This window comes from Delphinapterus leucas, chromosome 4 (assembly GCF_059928025.1).
Source record: "Delphinapterus leucas isolate spDelLeu-1000000601 "Yukka" chromosome 4, BTC_Dleu_Yukka2, whole genome shotgun sequence".
Lineage (NCBI taxonomy): Eukaryota > Metazoa > Chordata > Mammalia > Artiodactyla > Monodontidae > Delphinapterus > Delphinapterus leucas.
In genome coordinates this window covers 83,762,105-83,775,810 of record NC_143132.1, presented here as the reverse complement: position 1 = coordinate 83,775,810, position 13,706 = coordinate 83,762,105, and the positions used below count along the sequence as shown (strand labels likewise).

At 42.8% G+C, this 13,706-nt stretch overlaps 1 protein-coding gene across 4 annotated transcripts in view; it reads right to left on the bottom strand.

Moving 5' to 3' along the window:
- The window catches only part of KLHL6 (kelch like family member 6), a 67,160-nt gene extending 57,879 nt beyond the window's left edge, over positions 1 to 9,281 (bottom strand). For 3 of the 4 annotated variants that reach the window (XR_002644214.3, XR_002644213.3, XM_022571131.3), the window contains exon 1: positions 8,892 to 9,281. Coding sequence is in view for 1 of the 4 variants with exons in the window: in XM_022571131.3 (XP_022426839.2) it covers positions 8,892 to 9,184 (293 nt within the window). In the remaining 3 variants the exon portion in view is untranslated. Of the gene's footprint in view, positions 1 to 8,792 lie in introns of all 4 variants that reach the window. The other variant, XM_022571141.3, reaches the window with a different exon arrangement.
- Between the last annotated feature and the right edge of the window lie 4,425 nt (positions 9,282 to 13,706).

Here is a 13,706-nt window from a genome sequence, read left to right as displayed (position 1 = left end):
AATTAAAGTAGGAGGAGAATATATCACGGAAACCTAGGCTAAGGAAAGCTGATGCACTGAGCTTCCTGACAGCCAAAGCAAATACAGAAGTATAACAAGTTGGCTAATTAAAAAGTAAGCCAGGATCTGTTATCTGTCTTTAATGGAAATTTATTTTTCCTTTTGTCCAGTACCCCTCCTTCTCTTTCTGGAAAATGCTCTTCTCCCCACCCAGGTCCCACTCAAACTATGTGGTTCAAGTAGGAGCTCTCACCTTTTTATAGACATCTCTCTTTCTCTCTGTGTCTCACACACACACACACACACACACACACACACACACACACTCACCTCTTCGTCCAACAGTAGACTCCTGAGCTAAGTTGGGCTGACCATTGTGCCCCATGTTCCTGACAGTGATTGGTCTAGGACTGGGTAATTGAATGGAGCTGAGCCAATCAGTCTTTCCTGGGGACTTTCAAACTGAAGCTAGCCTCTCAGTTTATCCCTAGAACAAAAGCTGGGAGAATTGAGTCTCAGAGCTGCCAACAGGCAAATTCCCCATCATGAGGCAGAAGTGCACCTGAGTAATCCTACCTGAGAGAGAAGCCAAATGGATGGGAAGAAATCTCCCTGACTGCATTCAAGGACTTTGTTCCTCTTCCTCCTGGGCTCTGCTACATTCCGGCCCTTCCTATGCTTTGGTTATGTGGCCAAATACCTTCCTCTTTTGCCTAAGCTGGTTTGACTCTGAGTTCCTATCCCTTGCAACCAAGAGAATGCTGACTAATACAGGAACATTGAGCAATGAGATGGATGGTGAGGTCCAAGGAAGTTTTACCAAAAACACAGATGTTCTGCATCTGGCCATCTCTTCTCAGGGACTGTTTGGCATTTACTATATTAGAATTTAGTTCTGTAAAGGCATTTTCATAAAGAGACTGTTACATATCCATGAACTTGATGCAGGGATAAAGCTCAGAACTTAAGATGTAAATGATGAAAGTATTTCTCTGTTGTGTTTTAGTTGAATGCTACACAGAACATTATTCAAAACTGGAGAAGAGAGATATGGGAACATATGTATATGTATAACTGATTCACTTTGTTATAAAGCAGAAACTAACACACCATTGTAAAGCAATTATACTCCAATAAAGATGTAAAAAAAAAAACTGGAGAAGAATATTTTTTTCTGTTCTTGATTGAAAGAAGATCCATATGCTCTAGACACCAGGGTGGAGATGACAGAGCTTACATTTTATTGAAAATTCAAAGGACCTGATTGCACTTCTGCCCTAAGGCAGCAACCTCTGCCCAGCATCTTCCAATCCTAAGAAAGGTCTGCAGGAGTCACTTTGTAGGCATAGCACATCTGTGTCCAGATGGTCACATGAGTGACCTATTGAATCCACAACATTCTGAAGCATTTGGATGTTCTCACTGCTCCTTCTAATTTTTCCTATGGTGACCACACTTTATCATCCTTCCCTTTTCTAAAGTTGTGCAATGGCCTCCCAACTCTTTGAGGACTTCCTGCTCTGACCAGGATGCCACTTAGTGACAGAACCTGCAGGAGGAAGATCAAGTTTTTATTCATGTCAAACATTTACAGGGTGTGCTGACTGCCAGCTACTGCAGTGGTAGCTCACACTTTCAGCCTGATTCTAGTCCATATATGATGGATGATGCCATATACTCTCACAGGTATGCCCAGGGCTACCCACAATTTGGAGGGAGAGGAGGAAGGAAAGTGCAAGTAATTGTCCTCTTGTCTTCTAGGATCTCAGAATCCTTATCTCTGATGCATACGTGACAAGAGCAGTGGAATTCCCTAATACTTGTTTATCTCATATTACTTTAAGCCCTATTCTGCCTCTGATGCAGGCCTGTCACATAGTCGCTGCATATAATGGACCCTTGGCAATTTTTGGTTGCCCAGCATCTGAAACCCTCCTGAGGTGTGGCAAATCTCCCTCCGAATGAGATGTAGTTTGTGGCAGAAGCCACTTCCCTATCTAGAAGCTGCAAAGTCTGATGCTCACTTTCCAGCTTGTCACAGTTAATACCCTAACATGTGTAACTCAGACTTGATCAATCAGCTAAACCAACACCAGGCTATGAACTGGGAGCTGGTGGTGCAGAGGCAGGAACAGAGGAAAACCTGTTCTGGTAGAGGCAGCAGAAGCAGCCTCCAGTTTCCCAAGACTGCCGTGGCAGCAGCGCCAGGGGCCACAGCCGTGCCAGCATTGGCCTCCAAGGTCCTGCCTGGCCTCCCTTGCTCCTGTATGTTTTCTGAGTTTGGTACTCCAGCCTTCTGGAGGATTCTGTGAGTTACCTACCTACATCCCCTTCTCAAAAGAGCCAATTGATTTCCATTCCTTGGAACTAAGAAATATGACTTATTATCATGCATAAAATGTTTAGGCAAATAAATTTATGAGTGAATCTGTTTTATTATGTGTATTTCACAATAACTCACCAGAAGGTAGACACAAATCATTAGCCTCACTGTATTGTTTTTTTGTTTGTTTGGTTTGGTTTTCTAAAATAAATTTATTTATTTACTTATTTTTGCCTCTGTTGGGTCTTCATTGCTGCGCGCCAGGCTCTCTCTAGTTGCGGTAAGTGGGAGCTACTCTTTGTGGCGGTTGTTACGGAGCTCGGGTTCTAGGTGTGCGGGCTCAGTAGTTGTGGCACATGGGCTTAGTTGCAATGCAGCATGTGGGATCCCGGACCAGGGCTTGAACCCGTGTCCCCTGCCTTGGAGGTGGATTCTTAACCACTGCGCCAACTAGGAAGCCCAGCCTCACTGTATTGTTGATAATGATGCTGAGCCTCAGAGGAGCCAAACGATTCCTCCAACATTTGCGCAGCCAAGAAGGGGCAGGGTCTGGACTCAAATTCCAGTGACAGAACTTTAAGATAGTGTTCTTTTCACTATATCAACAGTTATTGGTTCCAGCCCCAATGATGTCCCATAGGTTCTTGAGGTCCTATAATTTGAAAGCATACTGTCTCTTCACCTCACACCCTGACCTGTCTCCTGATTTCTCACTTAGCCCTTTGACCCAGGCCAGTACCTTAAGGCATGCTGGGTTTTTGCTACCAGCATCTGTCAGCTCAGCCCCCAGACACAAACTGGGTGAGTGTTCCTATTATATCCTGCCTGTGCATGTGTGTGCAAGCACACAGAGGCAATAATTTTTACATCTTCTCCTCATTTTCAGCTTATGTAGACCACACTAGTGCATGGCAGGGAAGGGGAGTTAATGGTCTTTCACAGAAAATGTCCTAACAGCCATATTTCTGCCCAGTGGAGAGGTCTGTTTTCAGTTTGGATCCCAGTAGAGAAACCGTTCTTCCTAGCAAAGTGAATTCTCTGGAGGGTGAAATGGAGACAATGCTATCTACTTGTCGTTATTTAATTGCCAACATTGTAAAGATTAAATTAAATGAAAAAGAATCCAACAAAGTTCCTGGCATGCAATGAATGCTAAAAAAAATGTTAGCCTTTCCACTTTCCAAGCTGTGAAAAGTACTTAATACAAGGTGTTTAGTACTACATACTTTATAAAAACAAAATTTTGGAAGCAACCTATATTCATGACGAATGATTTTCATATTATGCTTCTGTTAAAAATGGTAGCTATATAAATAAATAAATAGTAGTTATGAAAACTATGGAGCACTATGGGGGAAAGGTTATTAGAAAAAAGGGTGCAAAGCAAGATGCAAATTATACATAAACTATGTTTATAAGTATATTAAAATATGCAGATGAAAAAAGGTAGAAGAACAACACCAGAATGAAAATTAACTTTATCAGAAAGTTCCATAATCCCTTACCCTAAAATCTTGCAGCTGGATGTGCTCTGGCATTCAGAATTGTTTGGCTATTACCATATCATGAATACTACATAGTACCTCCAGCACTCCTTAATCAAACACATTAGCACCTCAGCAGTGAATATATGAATAGTTGTCCTAAGTGAAATAATAAAGACTCTAAGTAGCCTCCTCTCGGTTCAGAAGAGGAGATGAGTGGGGTTCCAGTTGGATTTGGCCATCTAATAAATTATGAAAAACTTTTCCGTTTTCAGCACTTTGGGGATTTTGAAACTGCAGATAAGAGATTATAGACCTATATATAGTACTTAAATATTAACCACCATATTGGTTCTGCCAAAAGGACAATACTGAAGTGTAAAATACAGAACCCAGTGCCAATCAATGCCAAGTACGATCATCAGTCCATTTGAGTTCATCAGCAGTACCCACTGTGGCAGTAGCAATCCTCAATGTTTTTGCCATTAGCCAGATTTTCAATACAGACCCAGATGGCTGTAACTCATCCTTGTTTATTCTATCACCTGCACTTACTGGCTCCTTTCTAGATATCTTACGTCATTATGGAGAAAACGCAAAGGATTACATATAAACAGAAATTATGAGTAGCCTCTTGCCCCCCTTTCTGTCATCCAGTAATTGGTTAATATAGAATAATTATTCATAGGTTGTGCCCACAATACCCTTCCCATTCCTGGCCTTGTGCTTGATTTTTGTAGTTAGTGGTTAAAGTCCCCTTATCATAGCTTCAGGGAACCAGACCCAGAGACTGAGGTACTGAGGTGCAAGGCAGGGGCCAAGGAGCAGCAACAAAGGAGCTTGCTGTTGACAGCCTCAGCCTGGAAGCTTATATATTCATGGAGGAAGAGCCAGTCATCACGTAGGACTGAGTAGCCTGGTGACCCCTCTCCTACATCAGCACTACCCCCCTCCCTCTGCCAACCCTGGGAATCACAGCATGGTTGCCCTCATGGGTCAACATCAGAATTTGCCATATTCTGCAGTGAGTTGCTCCCCTGCAAATGGACAGAACCACTGGCTTAAATGGAGATCATTTGGGAAGTGGGGGCCTGTATGCAGGATGCACAAGCCCTTCTAATGACTTTGATCTGGGGACCTGTCCAGAGACAAAACATAAATGGCAGCTTCGGAGCAATCTTATAAAAGACACTAGTAATCTTATACACTTAAAAAAATATTATTATAAGTGTTAAATCTGTGCTTCCCTCGATTTTTCTAAGCTTTATTCCCCCTCACCCTTTTCTCAGCCTCAACTCTACATGTTTTCCCAGATTCCTCATTTCATTGCAGGCTTTTAAATAGTCCCCCAAAGGGAACTACATTGTCTGAGTTACTAATATAGTTCCTATTTACAGCCACCGTGGTTACATATGCAGCTAGACAACAGCTGGGCAGCAGGTTCAGAGAAGCTGTATAGGGTAATGGAAGTGATAAGATAAAGAAGTGGTAGATCCTCTGATGCATTTGGACTACATGAAAGATCACTGTGGAGAGGCTGTGAGCAAAAGATACCCCGAAAACTAAGCAAATGGAAAAAAGAGTGAGTTACTAACTTCAGGAAAGACAAGGTTTACAAGAAAGAAAATATAATCATAAAACACAGTTTGGCTCAACAGGAAACAATGTTTTCATAGATATAATGTAAACTCTTAATCCAAATGTATGAAAAATGTGATAACATTATATTGAGAGAGGATAGGGAAGGGAAGGGAGTTAGGTATAAGTGCTAAATCCTTATCAGACCTACCAGAAAATTAATAAATTATTTCTAACCCTGAGAAATGAAGAAAGAGCAGTATAAGAGTATTTTGTAGAAATATAAATATAATACCAGAAGAAACAGAAACAGCTAAATTTTGAAAATGGTGGGCTCTAGTGACCAAGACTGAAGGGTAGAGGAAGTGAAGAGGAATTTTTGGTTTTCATTATAAGCCTTTAAATACTATTTGACTCTTTGTTAACTACTTGTACATAGTACTTTGATAAAAATTAATTTTGATTGAAAAAGATATAAATGAGGGGGCTTCCCTGGTGGCGCAGTGGTTGAGAGTCCGCCTGCCGATGCAGGGGACACGGGTTCGTGCCCGGTCCGGGAAGATCCCACGTGCCGCAGAGCAGCTGGGCCCGTGAGCCATGGCTGCTGAGCCTGCGCGTCCGGAGCCTGTGCTCCGCAACGGGAGAGGCCACAACAGTGAGAGGCCCGCGTACCGCAAAAAAAAAAAGATATAAATAAAAGTTTGAAAGGCTATGAAATGAGAGTTCATAGAAATAGAACTGCAGATGACCCTTAAACATATGAAAAGATGTTTGACCTTATAAAAAATAAGACAAATACAAATTAAAACTAACCTGAGATACTGTTTCTCATCTATCAGATTGGGAAAATCCCCAAAATTAGATGCCATCCTCTTTTGGCAAGGCCATGGGGATTGCAAAATTATTTAACCCCTATTAAGAAGAATCTGGCAATATCCATTAAAACAGCAGATACATTTCTCTTTGATGCAGCAAATCCTCTTCTAGAAATGCACCCCCAGACACTCCTGAATGCATATGAAATGACGTATAAGATTATTTATTATAACATTGTTTATAATAGCAAAAAATTCGAAACAATCCAAATGTCTATCAATAGAGGATTGGTTAAATAAACTATGGTTCACTTAGTGGAAAATATTTATGTTCTCAATGAATAAAGAAAAAAAACCCTACATAATTTTACAACCAGCTTCAGGCCCTCCAGAGCACAGAGGGCTATGTCAGAAGCTTCTCAGACAGAGCAGACTCTCTGCCCTTTCAAAGTCTGAGCATAAGAGGAACTTGGCTACCAACCCTTTTCAAAATCTTAGAAACAAAGCAAGACAGGCGGTGAGGCAATGTCAGACTTAATGTCAGTCCTAGGTCCAAATCCCACTTGGGCACTGCGTTAACTGAGACACTCCAAGTTTGGGTTCCTCATCTGGAAATGGGGAGACAACTCCCCACCTCAGGGGGGTTGTCATGAGGATTAAGTGGGACAGTGTATGTGACACAGGCGGCACAGGGACTGGCCCACAATAAGTGTTCAACAACAGAAGTTATTTTTAATAGTAGTACTGGAAAAATGAATCCTGTCTCCAGGACTGTGGTCATTATAGGAGGACAGTCACCTTGGAAATACCAAAATAAGAATCAAAAGAGAATGGAAGGAATTTCCCTTCATAACCACGCAATTTGGGAAGAGACTCTTCACCCACAGGCAGACACGTGCACTGCATGGCCGCCTCCAACTTCTCGTTGCCCGTTGCTGCCTCTGGGGCTGGCACACGCTTTCCCTAAGCACCCTACATCAGCAGGGTTGGAAGGACCTGGGCCCAAACACCTTCTATTTAGACTGAGAAACCCCAGGACTGGAGAAAGCATTAATGTACTCAAGAGCACACAGCCAGTGGTCCTGTTTCATAGCCAGGTCAAGCAGCTAATGAAATCGCTAATCGGGTATATATTTTATAATAGCAGTTTTCTAGTGACCCAAAACAAAAAGATTAAACCTGAAAGTGAGTGCTCAACACATCAGCTAAGTTGACTCTCATTCATTTCTGAAAGGGGTTGTGATCAGTGTGAAATCATATGATCAATATTGGTAGAGTGAATAATGTGTTTATCTATGTGAACCCAGTGTGATGGCCGTGCCTACACTTTACCTTTTATATACTTCTTGTGGAATAAAGCCTCCAATCTAGGGGCAGTTTGTATTGCAATAAAAACAAAAATTTCTAGAATGTGCCCAATCCTTGCTCCAGCAATGACTAGATATGTAATGTTGGGTTTACATTTCCTCATCTGTAAAAGGGCATATCAGACACCTTCATCACGCTGTTGCAAAAATAAAATCAGATAACTGTCTGTCTGGCATATAGCAGGCCCTGCTTCCTACAAACCCATATATCCTCTTGCCTCCTATGCATACGGTACCTAATCAGCCCCACAACAATCTGTCAGCCTTGCTTTTTGAATTCCAAAGATTTTCCCCTAAGCATATCAAAAAATGAAAAAATAAAATACCTTCCATGATATTTACATAGGTAAATAGTTTTTAATTTCCTCAGCCAGAACAAAGAGTTAAGAAGAATCTTATTAAGAAGAATTACAAGAGTATTTCTTTTTCAAGTTCTCCAAGTACCCTTTTGCTTCCACATTTCCCTTGGGGACTGGTTCCCACCATGTCTACATCGATCTGGAGAACTCTGGATCCAGCGGAATTCACTGGGTTCCTGATTCTCCCACATTCCTACCCCCAAGCTTTTGCCCAATACACAGCTCTTAGCTGAACTAAGCAGAATGAGGCGAAGAATTTCAACAGAGATATACTGAGCATCTACGAGATGCTAGGCACTATGTGAGACTCTTTTCCCTCTCATATTTAATTATCACAATAATCCTAAGAGGTAAGCATTATTGTCCCCATCTTACAGATGACAAAACAGAAACTCAGAGCATTAAGTGATTTGCCTCAAGTCACAGGCTCAGGAAGGGGCAGAGTGGGGTGGAACCCAGATCCCTTGAATTTGTTGTAACTAGTGGCCTCTCACTTCTAAAGCACCTTTGTAACTGCTTTCCCTTCCTACCCATTCACTGCACTTAAACAGAAGCCCCTAATATTCAGCAGATCATTGGATAACTTGGAGTGGCCACGTTGTTTTCTCTACATCTATTGGTGAACAAAGACAGCATTATGTTTCCAACACACTAGTCAGGTGGTGGGGGGAAAATCCCCATAACTTTGGTAATTTTCCACCCTCTGGAACAAAGACATATGCACATTAAGGTTCACCATAATGTATAAACATTACCCTTAAATGATGCAGGCTCTCTTAATATGACTTAAATTCTAAACTTTAAAGTTTAATAGCTTCCTTTTTGGAATCTTGAATAGACACACAAACAGAAGTAAATATACAAACCGTAAGTGCAACAGCCAACTAGTTACACTGGGCTCTCACGTCAATACAGATTTCCCTGACGACCTGCACCCAGTTTGACTCTGGTCTAGGCGTGCTGACCTGAAATAGTTGCTGGCCGCGGCAAGCACCACGCGGTGGCAGGAGAATTCCTGAATGTCCACACACAAGATGACATCTGTCAGAGCGTTTTCCACTCGGAGGGTCTCCAGGCCATTCTGCAGAATTAAGGAGAGTCCAGTGTCGTCAAATTTTACCTTATCCCCATTTAAGATTTCTACCAGGTCTCCCCTTTTCTGGGAGGGCTCATCTGTAGAAGGTGCCAGGGGCCCTTCCAAACTCTTCTCTACCACGTTGTCCATGGTCCAGGTGCCCCTTTGTCCTGCCATCAACATCCAGACTGAAGAAGTGCCCAAGTTTCAGGCAGGTCACATTGCAGAAGCTGAGCGGATTTCCTGTGCAGGGCCCTCCACTTATCACCAGCTGTCACACACACATAACAGGAAGTCTTGCACTTTCTCATCCTGTTACTACAAATGCCAGTAACTTCTATTCTTCTTCTTTCTGTAATCATCACAAGCTTAGAAATTACTTAGAAGGCTGTGTAGGAAGCCACTCCAGTGAAAAGGAGTGGCTTCTCAGAGTCTGCTATTAGTGCTGTGCGGCTATTTCAGTCCACCTCCCCCACCCCCCTCACATCCGTGAGCAGGAAGCCTCTGGTTCTGGTTATTACATTCATACTTCTGGTGCTTCTGTATCCCAAGGTGTCAATGATGCGATGGGCAGGGGACATTCCAAACCCTCCTCCTCCTTCCTCCCAGGAGTCTGAGACCCCATGATATGCCCCAGACCAGTCCCTTGGGAACCTTGGAAAACCCACTTAGCTTTGGCATTCTCATTTCTATCAGCTCTGCATGTCATCTGTCTTTGTCTTCCTCCCTGCTCAGGGGAAAACAATGTCATGGCAAATATTAATGTTCCCCTTCCCCCCAAAATGTCTATTGTTTTAGATATGCCTCTGGGGGCAGAGAAGAAATGGTCTCCAGAAACTCCACCCCTAGGGTCTTCTCTCTTAGAAGACCAATCAGGGTAGGTCGACACCAGATGGCCCTAGGAAGCCTCAAATTGGCCTGACCTCACCCAGCACCTATTGGTCATGCATCTCGTAGTGGATCATGAAGTATTTTCATTGCCTCTGTAGGTCTCCATTAAATAGAAGCAACTGTCTTTTATTAAGCTCCTGCTATATCCTAGGAAATGTACAGGAGTTAAGGTATTTTTAAGCTTATAACAACCCAGTGGCACTAATATGACTTTCCTCATTTTATAGCTAAGGAAACTGATCAGCAGGAGCCCAATTGTCTGTCCTCGCCAGTGGTGACCGAAGCCTCTCCCAGAGTCCCAGTTCTGCCTCAGCTCTTCTTCTCTTCTACGCATGGATACTTACTCCTAAAATTGGGGCCTTTGATATTCTCCCAACACTTGTTCTTCATCCAGAGCTCTGTCAATCACGATGCTTTTGGCTTCTGGGAATTCCCTGGTGGTCCAGTGCTTAGGACTCTGCACTTCCACTGCTGGGGGCACGAGTTCAATCCTTGGTTGGGGAACTAAGATCTCACAAGCTGCGCGTGCATCCAAAAAAAAAGATGCTTTTGGCTTCAATGACAGAATATCCCATCAAAAGTGGTTTAAACAATAAGAGTCTCACATTATAAGAAGCTAGCGGTGTGGAGTCCCAGAAGCTCAGTGATGTCATCAAGGACAGAAGATTTTCCCATCTTTCACTCTGTCACCCTTGGTGTACCCTCATGGTCACATAATAGCTGGCACAGTACCAAACACCATGTCTTCACAGAACCCTGGTCCAAAATCGGGATGAAAAGGGGCAGGCCTCTTCTCCTCCATCTCTCTCTTTTTATCAGAGAGAAAATTATTTCCTAAAATCCCCATCACATTCCTCCTAGGTCACTTGGCCACCTCAGACCAAACACCAGGAAATATAAATTGAGTACCACAATTACCTTGCACCAAACACGATTCACGCACTGGGACTAGTCCACCTCCCCCAGGATCAAGGAATAGCCATCTGATAGCTGAACACAATCAGGACCTGTTAACACAGAAGAGGGTGGTGGGCTGGTGTACAGTTATCCCCCTGTGCTTGCCACAAGGACACGCACAACCCGAACTCCTCCTGCAGGCCTGGGCAGGGAAGAGCTCAGAACTGCACCTCCGTGACTCTAACTATGCCCTCTAGTACAGCTGAGGACAACACATGACCCGATGCCTCTCATGGCATTTTGTCCTCTAGAACCTCTCAGATTATACACAACATTGGCCATAATCCAACTCCATCCAACCACCCCCAAAACACCAAAATTAAGAATATAACTCAATTCTTCATTCATGGTAGATCCTATTCACCAAGTTCTCTCATAGTGTTCCATATATTTACCTTGCAAGCCCACCCACCCCATCCCCTGACATAAGCCGATAACTGCTGTCTTCCCCCCAAACCCTCCATTTTCCTAGTAAGCAAGCACACACAGAGTTGTACCATGAGTGTGATAAGATCTATGATTAGATTTTAGCAGAAACGTTAAAAAACACAATCAGTGCATCTATGTCAACCTGGATATGTTCTGAGATTCAGCATGAACTTGTAAATATTCTCTACAGATACAAGCAAAATAAATCTGTTCTGTGGAAGCTTTATTTTCCTACCAGGCAGCAAAATATACAAAGCACTGGCAAAAGCTTTACTACTGAGAAAACTGTCTAATTATATCTTTCTAAGCTAGTTGGCTTTATGATGTTTGTAAGGAACAGATTCTGTCCCCATACAAATGGGTAGCTGTACTCAAGGAAGATCTCTATTCCTAAGGCCAGGGATTGCCCCTTCTGACCCCAGTCAACCATCTTCCCTAACACAAATTATACTGATAGAAACAAGTCTTGAAGAATACTTTTTTTTTTAAATTAATTTTATTTTTGGCCGCTTTGGGTCTTTGTTGCATGCAGGCTTTCTCTAGTTGCGGCGAGTGGGGCCTACTCTTCCTCGTGGTGCGCGGGCTTCTCATTACAGTGGTTTCTCGTTGCGGAGCACAGGCTCTAGGTGTGCGGGCTTCAGTAGTTGTGGCACATGGGCTTCAGTAGTTGTGGCTCGCCAGCTCTAGAACACAGTAGTTGTGGCACATGGGCTTAGCTGCTCTGCGGCATGTGAGAGCTTCCCAGCAAAGGGCTCAAACCCGTGTCCCCCGCATCGGCAGGCAGATTCTTAACCACTGCGCAACCAGGGAAGCCCTATGTGTCACTTTCTATATCTATGCTTTGTTTGACAATAAAAAAGTTAACAATAATAATAGTAACATAGTCACCATTTATTGAACACCTACCAGAAGCAAGGGCTTTGCCAACCATTATCTCTTTTAATGCTTACAGTAGTCCTCTGAAGTAGGTATTGTTGTTCCTCATCTTAAGCATGTGAAAACTGAGGCTAATAGAGGATTAATGGCTTGTTAAGAGCATACAGCTCCAGGGACTTCCCTCGTGGTGCAGTGGTTAAGAATCCGCCTGACAGTGCGGGGGACACGGGTTCGAACCCTGGTCCGGGAAGATCCCATATGCCGCAGAGCAATTAAGCCCATGTGCCACAACTACTGAGCCTGTGCTCTAGAGCCCACGAGCCACAACTACTGAGCCTGAGTGCCACAACTACTGAAGCCTGCGCACCTAGAGCCTGTGCTCTGTAACAAGAGAAGCCACCCAATAAGAAGCCCGTGAACCGCAACGAAGAGTAGCCCCCACTTGCCGCAACTAGAGAAAAGCCCACACGCAGAAACAAAGACCCAAGGCAGCCAAAAATAAAAATAAATTAATAAAGTTTAAAAAAGTTATTTAAAAAAAAAAAAGAGCATACAGCTCCTATCTCATCTTTCCTTCCCACTCACTCAGCCCCTTGACCCAAAGAGATGAAGTTAAGATTCCAATTGCATTTGCTCACTTCGATGCCTGGGTTCTTAACCATTATGATGTATTCTGTCACTATGATTTTATAACTACATATTTTGTCTCTAAATATGCTTAGAGTTTTCTTGTCTTTTAGTTGTATTTATTCCCTTTGCCTAGACTGTCTTTCACCTTCTCTGCCTGAAGAAATACAACACATTCAGATTAGAAAACTATACATAGATTTAGCATCACTTTTGTAAATTCAAACCAAAACCATATGTACATCCTAGGACAGAGTTCCCCAGTCATGGCACTACTAACATTTTGGACTGGATAATTCTTTGTTGGGGAAGAGGGAGCTGTCCTGTACTTTGTAGAATGTTTAGCAGCACCCCTAGCCACTATCCACTGGATGCAAGTAGCATCCTTCCTCAGTTGTGAAAGTCAAAAAATGTCTGTATACACTGCCAAGTGTCCCCCCAAGTGGCAAAATCACCCTGGCTGAGACCAACTGTCCTAGATATATACCTATCAAAAATTTTAAATGAGGTTATATCTTGGTGGTAAGATTGGTAATGCTTCTTATATCCTTTTTGCTTTATATGTATATTTGAAATCTACTTAAATTGTTTCTGGTTGAGGGGAATAGTGTTACTTTCTTTTTTTCTCATTACAGAAGTAAGGATGTTCACCGAAGATTTAGGAGCTACAAAGAGTCCAGAATATCATTTCCCAGAAATACCTACAATGTCTTTTGGTTTTTTTTAAAACATCTTTATTGGAGTATAATTGCTTTACAATGGTGTGCTAGTTTCTGCTTTACAACAAAATGAATCAGCTATATATATACATATGTTCCCATATCTCTTCCCTCTTGCGTCTCCCTCCCTCCCACCCTCCCTATCCCACCCCTCCAGGTGGTCACAAAGCACCGAGCTGATCTCCCTGTGCTATGCGGCTGCTTCC